At 43.6% G+C, this 19,057-nt stretch overlaps 3 protein-coding genes across 3 annotated transcripts; 2 read left to right on the top strand and 1 right to left on the bottom strand.

Annotated features, from left to right (window-relative positions):
- Nucleotides 1–920: 920 nt before the first annotated feature.
- Nucleotides 921–7,381, top strand: LOC117589410 (gonadotropin-releasing hormone receptor). The gene is made up of 5 exons (XM_034281341.1): nucleotides 921–1,789; nucleotides 4,510–4,693; nucleotides 4,754–4,959; nucleotides 5,466–5,614; nucleotides 5,694–7,381. Exons 1-5 carry the CDS (start codon nucleotides 1,082–1,084, stop codon nucleotides 6,199–6,201), a joined length of 1,755 nt encoding a protein of 584 aa, XP_034137232.1. The 5' UTR covers nucleotides 921–1,081; the 3' UTR covers nucleotides 6,202–7,381.
- Nucleotides 7,382–8,611: 1,230 nt separating this feature from the next.
- On the bottom strand, nucleotides 8,612–9,292 carry LOC117589416 (U6 snRNA-associated Sm-like protein LSm2). Its single transcript, XM_034281345.1, has 3 exons — nucleotides 9,214–9,292; nucleotides 9,081–9,148; nucleotides 8,612–8,993 (listed from the first exon to the last, which is right to left on the bottom strand). Exons 1-3 carry the CDS (start codon nucleotides 9,214–9,216, stop codon nucleotides 8,777–8,779), a joined length of 288 nt encoding a protein of 95 aa, XP_034137236.1. The 5' UTR covers nucleotides 9,217–9,292; the 3' UTR covers nucleotides 8,612–8,776.
- A 2,585-nt stretch (nucleotides 9,293–11,877) lies between these two features.
- On the top strand, nucleotides 11,878–12,593 carry LOC117589412. Its single transcript, XM_034281343.1, has one exon. It carries the CDS (start codon nucleotides 11,912–11,914, stop codon nucleotides 12,509–12,511), a length of 600 nt encoding a protein of 199 aa, XP_034137234.1. The 5' UTR covers nucleotides 11,878–11,911; the 3' UTR covers nucleotides 12,512–12,593.
- The last annotated feature ends 6,464 nt before the right edge of the window (nucleotides 12,594–19,057 follow it).

Below are 19,057 nucleotides of genomic sequence, written 5' to 3'. Positions count from 1 at the left end.
GTGCCGATCCATCAAATGTGCGCCTGATTAAAACGCACTCTCGCAGAGGTGACGAGTGACGAGTGGCGAGTGGCGAGTGTGCAAACTCTCGCCAGAGTGGAGAGTGCCACATTAGTGCCACTGCCAGTGGACTGACTTTTTGCTTGTAATTTGCAAATTGAAGTGCAATTATCATGCATTTAGTCTGGGCAGGTTTCAGTTCCAGTTTTTAACAGCAAAAACACACACACAGAGAGAGAGACAGTCTCGTGTTTTGTTGTGCTCCAAGACGATTGCCTTCAATTGATGTGTATCAATTTAGGAGAAATACTTTTGTTTGCTTGTCCCTCGCCCTCTCTCACTCTCACTCTCACTCTCTTGAGTGTGCCTTGAGTTGGGTTTATTGTTTTCCCATTTACGCAAAAGCCAAGAAACGAACAACAAACGCAATAACAAAGAGCTCTGCTCCAGTCCAGCGGCAGTCCGAGGCTTCCAATTTAATTTATGTTCATAAATTAATTTGGAAAATGAATGAAAATTGTATGGAATTTCACTTTGAACCCGCCAGTCAGCGGCGGGAATCTATTAAAGTTAATTTGCAGCAAATGCAACAGAGAACTTAATAGCCCCACAGCCAGCCCCTGGCCACAGTCCAGACTGTGTCTCTCTAATCGCATTGCAATAATTGTAGCGAATAATTGTTGCTGGGGTCAACTATGGCACCAGTGATTGGAGTGCTCAGATCAAGGGCAGGGTCAGAGGCAGGCAGGTAGCTGCCGCCACCTTTGAGCCCAAAACAAATGGACTGCCAGCAGACAGTCCAACACTCTGCCTCTCTGTGGGTAAACCATAAACCTTTAAGTAAAAATCAGCTTACAGAACGCTGCTGGCATGCGCATAATTAATTCATTTTTCACGGAACTTTTCTTGCTTACAGATTTAATTATCGATTCCATAGAAAATGTGCGACTGGCACAATTCGAGTGGGCAAAGGCTGTGCTCATAACGAGTCAGAGATGTGTGTGCCCTGAACCACCCAGCCAGCCACCCAGCCACCCAAGCAACCAACCCACCCACCCACCGTGCAAGAAATTGTCCCAACATGGAGCTGGATTGGGGTACGGAATCGGCAGCACGTCTGCCCAGCCTCGTGGACACTGATCCGGCCAGCAATTGGTCCACGCTGGCGAACTTCACGCGCCTCTTCAATGCCGCCCCGGAGCTGGTCAACACGCTGCTGGAGCCCACGCCGGTGGCCGCCTTTGCCGCCATGACGAACAGCTCCTCGCTGGCGCACACCGACAGCCTGCACGACGCAGGTGGCGCACCGATGGCCGAACAGCTGCCGGAGCACATGATGGACCATGCACCACAGCTGTCGCGCTCCGGGCTGCTCAAGGTCTATGTGCTGGCCGTGATGGCGCTCTTCTCGCTGCTGGGCAATCTGCTGACCATTTGGAATATCTACAAGACGCGCATCTCTCGCCGCAACTCGCGGCACACGTGGAGCGCCATCTACTCGCTGATGTTTCACCTCTCGATAGCCGATGTGCTCGTCACGTGGTTCTGCATTATCGGAGAGGCCGCCTGGTGCTACACGGTGCAGTGGCTGGCCAATGAGCTCACCTGCAAGCTGGTGAAGCTCTTCCAAATGTTTAGCCTCTACCTTTCGACCTATGTCCTGGTGCTGATTGGCGTGGACCGCTGGATTGCTGTCAAGTATCCAATGAAGTCGCTGAACATGGCCAAGCGTTGCCATCGCCTGCTCGGTGGCACCTACATACTCTCGCTGGTGCTCAGCCTGCCACAGGTAAGTGCTGCGAGTGGTTCCCCAAATGTTTTTTAGCTCTGTCGGAGATTATCTGTGCGAGAAGCGAAGCTTCTTCCATTAAGTTAAGTTCCCCGCTCCTCCCCCGCTACTTTTGTGCCCTTTTCTGTCTACCCCAATTGAAGTTGTATTTTGTTTACTTTATAACACGCATACGCCCCGTGGCAACGCTCAAATAGTCTTGAGTAGGCGCCAGAATGTGTGCAGACATTAAACATGTCCCCCCCCCCCCCCCCGCGTCTTAAGTGTGCACTAAATGTGGCTCTAAGGCGCCGACACGCCCACACACGTGCGCCCCCACATAGGGACGCTGGCAATCGAAGTGCGGGTAGCGCAAAGGGTTTTAGCCCCAAAGAAAAGGCCCAAAAAACGCAGCCGATTCATATTCTTCTTGGTGGAGGAAGGCCTCTTTTTTTTCCCACGAAGCTGCCCTGAGATATTCTGTGGCAGCTGGACGATAAGCCCGACAGGCGCTGCATTAATGGGATCCACTTGGACTCGGAGTCCAGCTGCTGGCCCTGCTGCTGATTGCATAATGTCTGCCGCCGCGAGCCTTTTGTCGCTCGATTACATACGATATCCCTGACTCGCTTGTCTGCTGCTGATTTATGAGCCAGAAGACACGAGTAACTGCCAGAGGCCATGCATTGCAGAGCATGAACTGCCTCAGATAGGCAATTAATTGATAAGTGGACTCGAAGGAAAGTTGCTATGGCTTCCGCCAAAGTGATTAAGTTTGAACATCACTTGAGCATCGCCACAGCAAGCTCTAAGCAAAGTGACCTTTTGGCAGCTGGAACAAGGCTTAAAACTTGCCGACAGCTTGGGCAGGCCAATAGGGAAGGAAGCAGTGAAAAAGGGCAGGAGGAAAGTCTGTCCTGGGAGTTGGAATTTCAAATGAGAATAGTTTCTCCTGCCTGCCTTTCCTTTTGAATGTCAATCACTGCTTTTGGCTCATTCTCTTCATGCAGATGCGGCACCTAGCTGTAGTCTATGCCGGGGCTTAAGCGGTTTGCCGCATTTAATTAGGAGCAATCCGTGGCGAGTCCTTTGACTGGACCTATGCATGAGACTCGCTCGCTCTCTCTCTCTCTCTCTCGCTGCCTGCGGTGCTGCTGCTATCTTTTATCTGAATGGTAATTTCGGGAGTTGCCAGAGATTATGCCGCGCTGCGTGTGTGTCTATCCGTGTACACCCCGTCGTATGTGTGATTTGTGAGCGCGTGGGCCTGGACCTGCCTCGTGCGTGCCAGCCTGTCAAAATGTCTGACTTGTTTAAATGCCGCACAAAAAAACGTTAAGTCTAATTACATTTTTATGTTGTACCACCCCTCAGGGGTCCACCCTCGCCCGCGTCATTAAGCCGCTTTTTCGGGATGTTTTTTTTTTTTTTTTAGGCAGCTCTTTGGGAGTTGGAGGCAGAGTCAGTCCATGTCATTGTTTAGGCCTCTGACTCGGAACAAGTTAAACTCAGATATTCCTTTGGATGTCTGGGGGGAGCCTCTGTCACCCAATTAAAGGATCACTTTGCCATCAGATTTATGGATGCGCAGGCGGCAGAAACTTTTTTCATTTTGCTTTTATTGAACAGGCGACAATGAAATTTATGCGCCACAGAGACGTGACGGCAGGCATCGCTTTAAATAATTCCACCACAGACACGACACACACACACGCGGGGGCGTGGCAACAATCACAACAGAATTCAATATGAAACGCGCCACTGAAGTTGGTTTGCCGCGAAATGAAAACTTCTTCCGCGACTGTCAATAAACAGAAATGGCTGCAAGGAGCGAATGTCTCCCCCTGAAGCGCAAGTACCGAAAATAATGTTCAAACAGGAATAGGGAGTGGAGTTTCGGTTTACTTGCTGCTGTGGTTTCGCTCTCACAAATTTCTGTGTAACAGAACGACATGCCCATGGTTTTTCGCATTAGCTCATGTTTATCCTCTTGTTGGCAGCCTCAATTCCAGCAACCAGAAACTGCATTATAAATGCAAAACAAAGCCCTGAAATTCCAGCCAAAATGCGCATGGTAATATTTTGGCAGTAAACTGAAAGCAAACAAGTCACAGGGAGAATCAGCTAGAAAATGTGTTTAAAGCTTGTTATCTCATGGCTGGATGTTGCCCTTAGCTATGCCAGATTTAATGCCGTTTTCCTCTATCGATCCTTGTCTTTTGTATCCCACTTCACGCATCCCTCACTCTGCTGACTTGCGTCAATGGCTCGGAAGTTATAAATGTGCGAAATGAATAAAAATCAAACATTGGACGTAGGTTTGGGCGGCATGCTCCGAGTGTCCCCGGCTCTTGTGTAGTTTTACTGCAACGCTTAGTTTCAGCATTTGGAGCACAGCAGGCAACAGCCGCTGAGAAACCCATAAACTGATGAAATGAAGTGACCCGTGACCCCCCGAAGCATCCACCGAACAGTTCGATATATCAGCATTGTGGCAGACCCCCTGTGTGGAGCCAGAGCTATTGGTTCTTCCTGTGTGGAGTCAAAGAGTTTGTGTTTCGCTCAAAAGTGGTCAAATGCGGTGTGCGGTGTGCACTTCCATAGCAAGGAAATTGAGCTTCAATTATTGGGAAAACCCCCAGGGAATTGTAGCAAATTCTGCCAAGCCACTGTCTGTTCCAACTACCTGTTTCCAGCTAACCAATAAACCAAATGTCTCCTATGTTTGCGCCCAACTGCAGTTCTTCATCTTCCATGTGGCACGTGGCCCCTTTGTGGAGGAGTTCTATCAGTGTGTGACCCACGGCTTCTACACGGCGGACTGGCAGGAGCAAATGTATGCCACCTTCACGCTGGTCTTCACATTCCTGCTGCCACTTTGCATACTCTTCGGCACATACATGTCCACTTTTCGCACCATTTCAAGTAAGTTTCGGGGCGCTGATTTTGCTTAACTTGCGACACATTTTCCCCTCTCTCTCTTAGGCAGCGAGAAGATGTTTCAGGGCTCCAAGTTGGCCAACTATTCCACGAACAAGTTGCCCACTCAGACGAATCGACAGCGACTCATACACAAGGCCAAGATGAAGTCACTGCGGATATCCGTGGTGATCATCATAGCGTTCCTCATCTGCTGGACTCCCTACTATGTGATGATGATTATGTTCATGTTTCTGAATCCCGACAAGAGGGTGAGTAGGGCAAAACCCCTGTTAAGGGGTGGAGCTGCCACGCTGATTGACAGTGGAGTAAAAGAGGATAAAGGATTCCCAGCAGCGGCTGGTGTGTTCTCGCTGGCAAACATCAATCAAAAGTCATTTCGATTTGTCATTTCGTGTTTCAGCCCAGTCGCAGATGTTCAATCTCTGCCCCCGCGCACATAAAAATCATTTCTAATGCTTCCCATTTTTTAATTAATCGTGCGCCGGCCCCGTGCTGGGGCCTAACATTTAATGGCTGCCAGGGACAAGGCCGACTTTGATGAGTGTCCCGGCAGTGGAGGATTATGTGGCCACATAAAAGCTACCGTAAATGGCGGAAACCATTTAATAACAAAGCGACCGACTAATCCTTTTTAGTGTGCACTTTGCATGCACTCGACTGTGGCCAAGACGAGGAGCTTCAATGACCCAAAAGGGACAGCAAATTAATTGAAATTGTAATCCCCAAAACATTTGTGTCTTCCCTTTTCTTGCAGCTGGGCGATGATCTGCAGGATGCCATTTTCTTCTTTGGCATGTCCAACAGCCTTGTCAACCCGCTCATCTATGGCGCCTTCCATCTGTGTCCCGGCAAAGGCAGCAAGTCCAGTGTGGGTGGCAACAATAATGCCTACAGCTTGAACAGGTGAGGGCGGGCACAGCCTGGGGACACGAATCCAGCTCGACAGCTCGACAGCTCTGACATGGCATTAACTCTCCCACAGAGGCGACTCGCAGCGCACGCCCTCGATGCTGACAGCCGTGACGCAAGTGGATGGCACCGGCGGCAGCTCACGGCAGATGCGTGCCTTTCGGCAGCAGAGCTACTACCGCAGCACGAGCAACAGTGCAGCAGCAGCGCCACCCTTCAAGGAGCAAGTGGGTCTGCTGCATGTGGGTCCCGGCTCGAACGGCGCTGCTGCTGGCCCTGGCCCTGGCCCTGGCTCTGGCTCTGTGTGTGGCAGCAATAGCGCCACACCGCAACTGATGCGTAAAGGCTCCTCCGTGCGCAGTCCACATCCACATTTGGCCATTCTCGTGCGGCATCCCAGCTGCCTGCGGGAACAGGAACAGCAGCGACTGCTGCTGCAGACAGCGACGACAACCACAATCCCCTCCAGCGTGGTGCTCAACTATGACGGGCAGCGTGGCGGTGTGGGCGTGGGCGTGGGACTGGGACTGGGCATGGCCAGTGCGCTGCTGGACAATAATGAGCGTGTGTCGAGCGTGTGAGAGCAGCTGGCGATGGCGGTGGAGAATGCGGCAACAGCAGATGGGCCAGAGGATGCGTGCACCTGCTGCCATTGCCTGAGCAGGGAGCTGGTGCGGCGGCAGCAAGAACTGCCACAGATACCAGTGCAGTGAGTGATGTCAAGGGAGCTTAGAGTAAGGGAGTCAGAGAGTGAGAGTGAGAGTGAGCGAGTAAGAGTCAAGTTGAATTTACTTAGAAGGTGGCGTTATTCGCTAACTTATTCACCACGCTCTGCTGGATCACAGCTGTGGTGAAGGCCAGTGAAGACAGCCACCTTGTAGGTAAATTCACCCTGGTAAGAGCATTAGGTAAGAGCATAAAGTAAGAGCAAGAGTGAGAGAGTGAGAGAGTGAGAGCAAAAGCTTAGAGTAAGAGTGAGTGAGCGAGAGTGCACACCTGGAACAGGATGAGCCGTGTCTGTATGTGCATGTGTGTGTGTGTGTGTGTCAGCTGTGCGCATCGATGATCAGATCATCCATCGTGTGGCTGGTTAGTTAATACAAACTGAGAGTTAAGTCTTCAAAGCACACAAAGGGTGTGCTTAGCGTAGCGTGTGTTTCGTTTCGTTTCGTTTCGTTTGTTTTTTTATTCCTAGTTCGTAACAGTGGCACGTGCAGCTTCTGCAGCGACAAGTATTTTAATTAGCAACTAATCCCTTTGCCATGCAGCCAACGTTGCTGCTCTTTGCAGTCAATCACTTTGCTTGCTTCGATTTCCCTCCCCTCAGTTGCTAGTTCAGGGTAAAACAGGGTAATAACTATCTACTTAATACAAATTTTAACCATGAATGTGCATTTTCTTGGGAGACACGTTTTGAGCTCCCAACTAGTTACCCCCAAAAATAGCCATAGCAAAAGGAAAACAAAAACCAAACTACAAACAAAAATATCCTTTAGGCAGCGCCTTTTTTGTGTATTTATTTGAAGACAATAAAATTCGAAGTGCGGAAATAAGTGTACTAAGTGTTTACCCTTTTCTGAAACTGTTTGCCCCACAACTCAGTGGGAGATTGCACCATAACTTCCCCACCTATTCCCGCATCCTTTATGTGTGTGTGTGCGTGTGTGTGTGCGTGTGTGTGTGTACTGTACTTATGTATAAATAATCTGTGTCAAATTTGTATAGTTTATTTTTAATAAAAACCGAATGATCCTTCCGAGACATTTTACGAGGCAACTTTTTTACGCACACCCCACGCAGAGGCAGAGGCTCAACACGTTGATGAACTGGCGCGGTGGCTGGCGGGGGTGCACATAAATCCAACAGGCTCACGTAGGTTCTCCAGCTCTCCTGCCTGGGGCCAGTATATTACAACATTTTATGTGCGACACAGGCGCACGCTCATCATGATGGGCAACAGGCGGAGGCGGCCTAGACGAGGACACTTTAAAAAACGAAATGGAATCCACTGCTCCAGCGATGTGCTGCTGTATCTGGCACAAAGTTTTTGGGGCTCTGCGGCAACCGGAAGCGAATTACCACAAATAATGAAAGTCCAGCCAGTCCGAAAATGTGCTGCTGCTGCCAGCCGATTTCCCATTCCCAAGTCAATTATGCGCGGTCAGACGGCGACTGCTCTGCCACGTACAACTTTTGATGGCACGACTTTGCAGTTGCCAGTCCATGGAGGGGACAGGGAATCCAGGGAGCAGTCTTAAATGTAAATGCCGTAAGCATCGACTGCACAGAAATATTTAACGAACGAGCATTTCATTTTTAGTGCGCATTCTTTCAAAACAAAGCAATTTCGGAGGGGACACGGGGGCAGCGCCCAGCCATATTGGCAGCGGTTGGGTGGGTGTGCGTTCGGTTCGTTCAGGAATTAAAAACATTTCTTCTTCTGCTGGGCATCGAGCAACACAATGCCCCTGCTGAAGGACCTCAAACTGCGATAGGCCAAGCCCCGGGCAGTGACAGCCGCCATTCAGAGGCCACACAAAAGGCGGAGCAATCGTAAAATGCGAATAATATGTGAGACAGAGAGACATACACATTAATCGAGCTGCCACGTGGGGGGTCTGGGCCGCACATCTTCACAACAATTATACAATTTTATGGAGACCATTCGTTGGGGCCATTATCAACATGACGCAAGGCGCGAGGCTGGAACGGGCAGCAAGCAAAATCGAAAGACTCCGCAAAACCTCAAGCTTGACTCATCAGAAATTGATGAGCCGTAAATAACTCACATAAATGCTGGTGGCTGGGAGGTGCCACCGGAGGGCGTTTATGCTTAACATACATAAATACATACATTTGGTGGCACTTGAAGCAGCGAAAATAGCTAAATCGATTGGTTGAGTTTTTCCATTGTTTACCTCGAAAATGACTTTGGTTCGAAGAGCAAGCAACTTCTACGCCTCTTTTCGTTGAGTTTTTCCATAATTTATAGCGATAAATTACATCGAAAACCTTTCTTCGTTGAGTTTTTCTATAATTTCGGTTGCAATTTTCTCTGCGTTTTTTGCTGCTATAACAAAGGTTTTTCTTTTCACTTAGATTTAGGGCACAATAAACACAATAAATGGGGGGAGGGCAGTGGGGTTATGCCTGTTTCTACCGCGTGCTCACCACGGCCTCCTTGCGTGCGGCGTCTTGCAGCAGCTGCGTGTCCACCTCCTCGCCAGGCAGCTGGACGTAGCGCACAACGGAGCCGCGGATGAAGCAGTTCTTCACGCTGAGCATGTGCGGATATTTGTCCGGATCCGTCACACTGATGTCCGTCAGCTTAATGTTCAGATATTGGTCCACAGAGTGCAGTGTGCCGCATATGCTGTGCAGAAGAAGGGAGAGGGAAGATGTTGCATTACTTTCGCCGGCTGCACGCGCCCAATGCACAGACGCCTCGCCACGGACTCACCTGAGATCATTTTTCAGCTCGACGACGACTTCCTTGCCTACCAGGGATTTGAAGAACGAGTAGAAAAGCTACAGGGGGGGCAACAAGTTTGAGTTCTCCAGGCTATTATCATGTTTTTATTCATATTTCTCACCATTGTTATTGTTTATTTTTTTTTTTTTATTGTTATCGCTACAGCCAATTAGGGAGGGTCGCACGACGATAGCTGCGCATGAAATCTGTCGATATTTTCTTGCAAATTTATGTTCGGTGTTTCTGTTGATGAGTGTTGCTATCGATGGTTGTTGTTGAGGGCATGCAAGGTGTTGCATTAAACATGTTCCTATAATTTCAATTAATCTTATACTCGCGGTGCCTATCAGTTTTGGGTTACCGACAGACTGTCGGAAATATACCGAAATATACTCTTGCATTTTCAAAATATACTGTAAATATACCGTGTATCTTAAATTATTTTCCTCGATTTTAGCTTGTTAGGAGTCACCGCGCTAAAACTAGACAAACCGTAAATATACAATGAACTCAATTTTGGAAATATCCTTACTATGGTGCCTATAGGGATGATAAAATTAATGCAGCAACATATCGATATATATTATTAGGTGATACTTGTGTGCGATAACAGGGCTGAATTGAGTAATCTTTTTCTAGTAGTCTGGCAGCTGACAAATGCTGAAATGCTAGGCGGGTTATTTAAAATGAATTTTAATATATTTTATAAAGCTGAGTGAGAGTTTCCCTGACCTACATTTACATTGAAGGAGAAACTGCAGAGTTCTAAGCCTTAGCTCTCACACACACATTTGCATACATACAAACATACAGTTCTTGCTCGGCAGAAACTTTCGTTTTCGTTCTGTGCTGTGAGAAAAGGTGCGTGCCGAAATCAAAGAAGAGCATACACACATACACACATATGCGCTCTTTTTCGCCGCCCAACTTTCGCTCTCATTCTTTGCAGGTAAACGAAAGCGCTCCGAGCCGGCAGCGCTGCTGCGTTCTAAGCTTGCAAGATGGGAAGAGAAGAGACGAACAGAAACGAAGTTCGATACGATGTCAACGAAGAGATTTGAGCTGCATACGCATGCACTCTTGTCACAGCGCTCTCTGTTCCCCCCCACACCACGCATAACGCATACCATTTAAAACATTCAAACATTCAAAATAGAACGTCGCGCTAATGCGCAGCTAATTACGTTCATTCATTAAAACAAATTACCAAGCGCCGGCGCATGTGTTTTCGTGTCTTGGGCGTAAAGGTGTTACAAGGCGGCAAAGTGGTAAAATGTGTAATTTGAGTGCAAGGAAAGAAACGTAAAAAATAACGGCATCCTGGCATGGTCTGCCGCTGTGCTTGAATTTGTTTTTTTTTTGTCTGTGTGTGTGAGTGCAAGTGTTGGTGCAGCTTGCGACAAAAGTGAGTGAAGAGTGGAGTGAGTGAAGTGTTAGAGTGAGTTGAAGTAAGACCAGCTGAAGACTAAGGAGAGAGCGGCAAAGTTCATCTCACTCAGTGTTAAGTGGAAGTGGAAGTGCTAGTGCAAAGGGAGTGAAGTGTAGCAGAGAGTGAGCGAAAAGTGAGCGAAAGCTTAAAAATAAATTAATAAAGAATGAATAAATTTGGAGTGTTTTTTTGTTATACGATTATTAAAAACAAAAACACAAAGCCAAACCCGCAACTAATATTCAGCGCTAAAGCAAAATGGGACACCAGTGAGTCGCTTTCCATGTTTTACTTTGCCATTTCTATTGTTTTATTACCGATTACATTTTTGCTATATATTTTCACATATTTCGATCTTTCTCTGAAGACTTTACAGCCATTGGGGGCAGCCTTTTAACTGCTTTTACACCCGCCCCTTTGTGAATCTTTCACTTTCGTTAAGTTTTTCGTTTCTCTGATATTAGGGCGTGTCACAGCATTTTCCTTCACTAGCTAGTTCAGTTTTCACGTCACATTAAACACGTTAAATATGTTGCCGGATCTTGAGGTCTATTCGCCGCAGGAACAGGAGAAGGACGAACGACACTCGTACACCAAGGAGAAGCCACTGACCTACAACAGCAATGTGCTGGTGGGAAATTGGTTCAATCAGCGCTACCTGAAGGACATAGAATATGGGAACACCATACTGCCCGGTCTGTCAGCGCAGGAAGCGTGCGAGCGGCACACAACATGCAGCCAGGACACGTACACGCGCTTCACGCGGGATCAAACCATTTACGAGCACATTGAGAACAGGCACCTCATGGAGGGTATCCGAGAAGCGCACATCTCGGGGCTGAAGCTGCACCACGCCGATCGATACCTGAATAACTACACCTCCATGAACACCCTGATGTTCGATATGTTGCCCCAGATGCGGCAGGAGGAGTGCCAGCAGCAGGAGCAGGCAGGTCAGAGGTACATGCCCAGCGAGCTGGATGGCACCGAAAGCTATGGCAATCGGACTGGATTCAACAACAGAATGCGTTGCAAGCTGCTCAGCGAGCGGCCACATCGTGAGGCCACCAGCTACCTGACGGACTTTAAGATCAAAATAAAGCCCGAGGAGCAGGACATGGGCGAGTGGACGACCGCTGACGAGGCCACACGGAAGCGCGAACGCGGCAAGTTTATCTTTATGAATTGTAACATGCACGACGACCTGAAGAACCTCAAGATTGAGACCAAAGTTTCCAACTACTCATAAATCCAAATCCCTGGCCAACAGAATTTTGCTTCTCTTTTACTTTCGATGCAGAGTAGGTCGGGGTTTACTTGTCAGTTTTAAGCGTGTGTTTTTGTGTTAGTTTAGTTCCCTACTTGTTCCTTGGTTTTTCGTTTAAGTACAATGCAAAGCACCGGCCAGAAGTCTTATGGCAAGGAGGTGCTCATAGGAAACTGGTCCGAGCGTCGCTATGAGATCGAGGAGAAGAGCAACGCCGTTGTGCCCCCGGTGCGAGCACTGGAGGGCTGCGAGCAGCACCAGTCCGTCACCCAAGCCACCTACACGAGGGCACCCTTCATGGCCATGGGCACAGTTAAGAATTTCTCGGATCGGCGTGGCCAGGCCTTTGCGAACTTCAAGAAGAATGAAACATCCAACATGAGCTTGCTGGATCACATCTCCATGAATCGCAACTTCACCACCACCTCCACGCTGGCCTTCGAGGTGTTGCCGCAGCGCTTCCTCGAGCAAAAGCACTTGGAGAGCGACTACTGTGGGCCGCCGCAGCGCCAGCCCGAGATTGATATGCTGCAATCCTTTGGCAATCTCACACAGTCCCACAACTATCCCAAGCGCTTCAGGTGCGAGAAGCTGCTGGCACATCTGAGCCGCGCGGCACAGACCACCTATGGCGCCTCCTACAATCAGTCGCGAAAGAACAGGGCCATCATGGAGTTTGGCCCGGACTACGATGGTGTTGTCAAGTTTGATTTGACGTGCTAGGCGGAAGGTGCTAGTGGAAGTCAAATTAGAAATGTACCTCAATTCGATTAAAACTCTGGGCCGTCTATATTACAAGATTCAATTTATTTCAAATCATTTTCTTGTATAATAATATAGGTTCGTATTTTAAGTAGTTTCTATATTTTTGATGCCGGAAATCCATTGTGGTTTTTACTTTTTTTGGTTGCACATGCCGTGGCACTTTGTGTGCTTTTTGTTTGTTTTTGGTTTGCCTTTTCTTTGCAGAGTTATTTTGCTTGGATTCTTGTTTTTGGTTTTTCTTTTGAAATTAGTAGGTCGATAGACGTTTACAATACTCGTACTTTTGCGTTTTTTGTTTCCTTGTGTTATAGAATATATATTTTGTAATTTAATGTTAATTATTACAAAAAGTAAAATTTGACGACATTAAACTAGACGACGATTTTCGCTTAAGTATTTTTTGTTGCATTAAGATTTGCTTGCCTTAAAATCGTATTTTCGTTTTCGATTAATTTTGGACTGCCTCGATAGGTTTTATCATTTATTTTTTGTTTATTTTTGGCTGACGATTACGTTAAAAATTATGCTTAAAATCTAAACCAATGGAAGGTGTTGGTGTGTGGGTCGGAAGAGTGTCTTTGGTGTGTGGGGTGGGTGGGTGTGTACCTTTTTTTTGTGGGTGGCTCCGAGATTTACCTGGGATCGTGTGGGTGTTGGTGGTGGGTGCTGGGTGCTGGGTTGCTTGTGTGTGTGTTTGGGTGTAGTATAAGAAAGGTTCTGGTTATATGCTTCGTATATATAGTTTTCTTTAGTTTGCTTACAACAATTAAAATTTTGAATTTTTGCTTAGTAATTTGTATTCTCTTGATATATCAATTTTGTTGTGTGTGTATTTTATTTTTTAGTTTCGCTCCGCTCCGCTCGCTTGAGCTTTTCGATCTTTTCAAAATTGTTCAATTTTTGTTATTTATTTTTTGGTGTTTGGTTTCCCAATTTGCGTTCTCTTCTTACATTTATTACCTAAAGTATTTAGTTTTAGTATTTGACTTAATTTGTATGTAAAAAATGATGCTTATACATTTGGCTTAAATTTAAATTCAAATTTTCATTCTGTTTTTGTTGCTCCGAAAAATGTAATTTAATGTGAAATTTGAACTGCCTTCAAGTAGTTGCCTCGAGTGTCCACTGTGGTCGATTTGTCTTCTTATCTTTTGAAAGGCCGAGAATCGTTTCATTGTATTGCCGAGAATATTTATACTTTTGGAATGGGCCGAGAAGTGTTTATTTGGTAACTCTGTACTCAAGATATTTTTGTTAGCCACTTTTTCTTCTTTACTTTCTTTTATGTGTATTTTTTTTTTTCATTTCTTTCTTTGCCGCTGGACAAGTCATCATTTTTTATTTTAGATTTTGATCTCTAAAGATGCCAAAGTTTCCTTGACTTGGATCCAAACACATGTAATGTTTCCTTAAACTTTTCTCCCTCTAGTTTTGCTGGGAAATGCAATTTCCGATTAATTTTTCCATTCATTCATTTAGATTTCGCTTTTTATTATCCAAATACTTTTTCTTTACTTCATTATGAACCTCATTATTTGATTCAGCCAAAACTAAGATGGGTTTCAATAGGTATGCGTTTTTTATTTTTTTTCTTTTTTTGTTTTCTTTGATTAGCCACAAATATTTTTTAAACTTGAGTCCCGAAACTTGCATGCCAGTGTGTATTCCTGATGTTTAATATATTTTCTTTTTATTATTTACTCTTTTTGAAATTGTTGTTGCCTTCTCTGGTTGTAGATTGTTGTTGTTGTTGTTGTTGTTGATGTGTGCAAAAACGAAAAACGATTTAAAAACTTGACAATGAACTAAAGATTGGTTTAGATTGTGGAAATGATTGGAGAAATTGGAACGGAAGTGCGAACAAAAAGTCGAATAAACATCGTTTGCTCTTGTTGTTGTGTAGCCAGTTTTATTGTACAACTGTTGTTGTAATTGTAATTGTAATTGTTATTGTAATTGTTGTACCAATTGCTTTTGATTTACCAAGAAAGTGAGATTTAGTTCTTCTGTTTGTCGGTTGATCCTCTGCTCTGCTTTTTGTTTGCATGTTTTGTCTCTTGTAATATAAAAAAAGGTTTTTCTCTATATATTTTATTTTTTCTTTTGTTTTTGTTTTTGTTTTTGTTTTATGGTTTGGTTTTTGTTTCACTGATTCTGCGCCCCTCCTCTATATAGGTTTGTATAATTAATTCTCTTTTTACACTCAATTACATAATTGGAAATGAAAAACAATTGAAATATAAAAATGTTTAACAATCTTTTGCCTATTGTTAGTGCTGCACTTGCATTAAAAAATATATGTATATAGTCGCTGCTGCTCCCACCTGCTCTCTGCTCTCTGCTCTCTGCTCTCTGCTTTTGTTGTTGTATACTTAAAATTGCCTTCCTTTTGTTTTGTATTTAGTCGGGGGGCTTGTGGTGTGCCCCATTTTGATTCATTCCATCATACTGCAGGATCATCTGCCCTTAATCATCATTGTATTTGCTGCTATTGCTTTTGCTCAACTGGTTTCTGTTTCTGTTTCTGTTTCTGTTTGGTTTTGTTGTTGCTGTATAAAAGTCGCTCAATAAGAAAAATGTATTGTTATTGTACTATGGTTGCTGCTCGCGGTATCCGTGGCATTCTTTGTTGTCAGTTGTAAATGAAGAGATTCGTTTTGGTTTATTGTTGCTCACTTGCATCAGGCTATTGGTTAATTAATTAATTAATGGCTTATGGCTGACCCAGGGCAGGGCAGGTACATTGTTCCGTGTCCTGATCCTGGCAGTTTAGTATCACTATTGCTTTGTCTTGGTTTCTTTTGATTTGCTTTGATTTGTGGTTTGGTTTTGCTTTTGATTCACTTTTTTTCTGCTCACTTTCTCACTTTCTGATAAAATGAAATTTAAGTTTGTGTGTTGTTGGTGTGTTGTTGGTGTGTTGTTGTTGTTGTTGTTATTGATGGATGGTGTGGGGGAGGGGCTTCTCACTCTGTCTGTGGATATGTCGCGTTCAACTGAAAGAAAGAACTCCTGAAACGCTCTGATTGCTCCTCCGTTTCCCCCGCTCTGTTACTTCCTCCTCTTGCATTCATTTATAGCAAAATGAGCGAAATAATTGATTTACTTATGTCGGTACTATTGCAGTTTGCAGTTGCAGTTTCTTTGTGGTTTTCGGTTTATGTACAGTTTCTGCTTGAGTATATAATTAATAATAAGTGCATTATCAGGGTCATTGCTTGCATAAATAAAATTTGTTTCTATTGCCTCTGCTCAGTATTATTTCTATGGTAGTTATTACATGGTAGTCCCTGTCAATTGTTCATAATAATTACAAACGTATACAATATTTCCCATCAAATAAATGTCAACATAACAAATTGTGTGTGTCATCGTATCTGTATCTGTAGCTGTATCTGTATCTGACGACTCCTTCGGTTGCTCTCTCTCTCTTTACACTTAGGCGAGCGCAAGTTTTAAAAATATTTGTTTTTGCATTTTCCACTTAACAATTAATCGAATATAATCGCATTCGTACGCGTATCTGCTTTGATGTCTGCTGAGCTGAAAATTTTACTATTTTCCCTCAGTTCTTTCGTTTGGTTTATTTTTTTCGGCTTTTGCGTCGAGCTCTGTGACTCGACTTTTACTATTTTTTTGTTTTTGTTTTGCTTGTTTGCTGTTTCCATTCGCTTTGCTGTAACTATTGTATGATTCGTTTTAGTTGATTGTAAAAATTCTGTAAAATATTTTCGGTACTATTTCATGTGGCTTGTGGCTTGTGGCTTGTCTCTGTTGCAATAACAACAGTTTCGTACATATTATTAATAATATAAATAAATCGTTTGATTTTCTGTCTGTCATAAATTACTTGTTCTATGGGCACATTGTGTGTACTGCAAAAACGAGGAATGCCCTTGGCCCAGTCAGTGTCTGGGAATGCCATAAATGTTGGCAGATTTCGCGTGTAACTGGAAAAGGGATTCGTTTGACACCATCCCAACGAATTTGTGGCAACCCCGGACGCTGATTGGGCCAGGATTTTTCGACATTTTTGCAATATTTTGTATAGAGATATTTCACTGATATTTCATCTGATTTATAAACTAACGAGGCTATTGTTGTTTCGGATTTTCGCTTCCATCTCTTGAATGGCAACAGTTTATTATACTATCTTCTTCGGGCTATTTTACAACTGATATTCAGTAATATTTTGGGGGATCTGTTTAATTCTTCCTATTCCCACGGCTCTTGCGGCACAAACTGTTTAAGGTTACTTCAAATATAAGTAGATATATCGTATATATAGAGAGTATGCATTAAATACGTTAAAAAATATAATACACCGTACAATATAATATAAGAGTTTAGGGTTTTTCATCCATATATGCACTAAATGCTATGTTTGTTTTGCTTTTGCGTTTTGCGTTTTGGGGTTTTGGTTTTTGGTTTTTTGCGTTTCTCTGCTTTATTTAGAGTGTATTTGGAGCGATTCAAATATTCCATTCAAGTATTTTCCATCTTTTACTTGTTTGATATTTTGAGAATTCAACTAAAAATCGTTTTGGAGACTTTGAATTAAATGCATCTTGTGTCTCCCCGCTGCCTGCGTTTCGCTCTTTCTGCTTTCCAGTTTGAAATCAAATCAAACAGCTGTTCAATGGGCATTCGTTCGCTTTATAATATTATGGTATTATCATTGTCATTGTATCGTTATCGTTAGTATTATGCTTACTATGCTGTTCCTATTTGCTATCCGTTTCATTCCCTTACTTGATTTTCTCTTGAATTGTTGCTTGTTTTATTTATTTGTATTTGTTTGTTGTTTGATGGTTTGCTTTGACGCTTGGTGGTTGACTTAAAAACTATTATCACTATTGCAGAAAGCGGCTGTACTCAATTATAATGCATTTCGCTCGTCAGGTTCTGTGCCATGTGGCATGTGCCACACTTTTTTCCCCCTTGGAGTTTGTTGTTGTTTTGTTGTATGTTTTGTTCGGCATTTAATATGAATTTAATGTCTGGATTTGGATCTGTAACTGTATCTGAAGTGTAAGCCGGAAGTGTATTAATTTTGTATTATGCTGAAATATCTTTTCTCGATTTTCTTAATCTTTTCTTTTATCATGACATTCATTATTTTCCTTTGGTATTATAATTTCTCACTATATTCATGTTTAAGAAGAAAGGATTTTTCTTTGTGGTTTTTTCTTTGGAGCTTGTCCAGTTGGCTTTGGAGCTTTCGAGCTGCTTTTGGTTTTTTCCCTATCTGATTTTGGTTCATGCTTGATTGTTCTCTTTTTATTTTTGTTCATATTCATGCCTTTTGCTTTGTTGCTTGTGTGGTGTGTGTTGGGGTTTTGTTCGCTTTTATAGTACATTCGTTTGCTTATGTTTAATTATTATGGCTTTTTGAGACTGCAATTAAAATTTCTGCTATAAAAATTACTTGTATTTGTACTCTTGGTTATTTAAATTGGGCTATTGTTTGGTTGTTAGGTATGCTTGTAATGCTTTGTTTCTGTTTGCTGTCTCTCATCTCTGAGCAGGGTTAACTGCTGTTCCGTTTCTACATGTATTTCTGCCTCAACTGTCTGTCAAGGCTCTGTTCTGTTTTGTTTTGTTATTTTATATTAGGTTCCGTCTGGTGGTTAGCCCCTTTGTCTGTCTAGGCTTTGCTTCGTCGTCAGTATAAACTTTTTATACCGTTATATTTATGTCGTGGCCGGTGTGTGCTCTTGGGCTCTTCTGTATTCTCTCTTGCGCTTCAGCTGAAGCCTCTCTCTCTCCGTCTCTCTCCCTCTCTCTCCCTTGTCCCTGGGTTTCACTGAAGCTTTTGGCTTACACATTTTCTTGGAGCTTTCTTCGTACTCTTCTCTCTCTCTCTCCCTTCTCTCAGAATTTTGTTTGCAACTACGAAAACGATCCGATCCTTCAATAGAAATATCAAAACTGAAAATTGTAATCAACTAAAACTTAAATTAAAGAAAAATGTTAAATAAAATGGAAAGTCTTTTCCATTTGTGGAGCGTTTCATAAATTTTGTTGTTAGTCTTTATGCTAGAATTTATAGCGCCTAAAGTATGTTTTTTTGGTTTTTGTTTTGTTTTTTTTTGATTAAGTGTATGCTTTAAATTTTGTTTTTATGCCTAAAAATGTACAAAAGTTTTATGTGTTAGTTTTGGTTTTTGGTTTTTGGTTTTCGTTTTCGTTTCGTTTCATTTTGTTTTTTCTTTGCATTTATCACAGCGACATTCAGTCTAAATTTTTGCTTTTATTGGAATTATAGCATAATTTGCCATAATTTACTTTGATATAAACATTTTCCCATCAATTTGTTCGCTTCGTCCATTTTAGTTGCTTTCACTAAAAACTAAACATAATTTTGATTTAAAGCCAAAAGGTTTTTGTGTGTGTTTTGTGTGTGTGTGTGTGTGTTTGTTGTTGTGTTCGTCGTTCAATTTTCGATTTCCGTTTAAAGCCGAAAGAATTGTTGTTTAAAATTTTGTCTAAAAAGGCCTAAAA

The sequence above is a fragment of the Drosophila guanche genome, unplaced genomic scaffold (assembly GCF_900245975.1).
Source record: "Drosophila guanche unplaced genomic scaffold, DGUA_6, whole genome shotgun sequence".
In the NCBI taxonomy this organism is placed as follows: Eukaryota; Metazoa; Arthropoda; class Insecta; order Diptera; family Drosophilidae; genus Drosophila; species Drosophila guanche.
This window is presented reverse-complemented; position numbering and strand designations above follow the sequence as displayed.

Coding starts and splice junctions, on each gene's coding strand:
- LOC117589410 (XM_034281341.1), top strand. CDS start 1,082: ATGGAGCTGGATTGGGGTACGGAATCGGCAGCACGTCTGCCCAGCCTC. Junction 4,694..4,753: donor CACTTTTCGCACCATTTCAA/GTAAGTTTCGGG, acceptor TCTCTCTCTTAG/GCAGCGAGAAGATGTTTCAG. Junction 5,615..5,693: donor AATGCCTACAGCTTGAACAG/GTGAGGGCGGGC, acceptor ACTCTCCCACAG/AGGCGACTCGCAGCGCACGC.
- LOC117589416 (XM_034281345.1), bottom strand. Junction 8,994..9,080: donor GAGCTGAAAAATGATCTCAG/GTGAGTCCGTGG, acceptor TCTTCTGCACAG/CATATGCGGCACACTGCACT.
- LOC117589412 (XM_034281343.1), top strand. CDS start 11,912: ATGCAAAGCACCGGCCAGAAGTCTTATGGCAAGGAGGTGCTCATAGGA.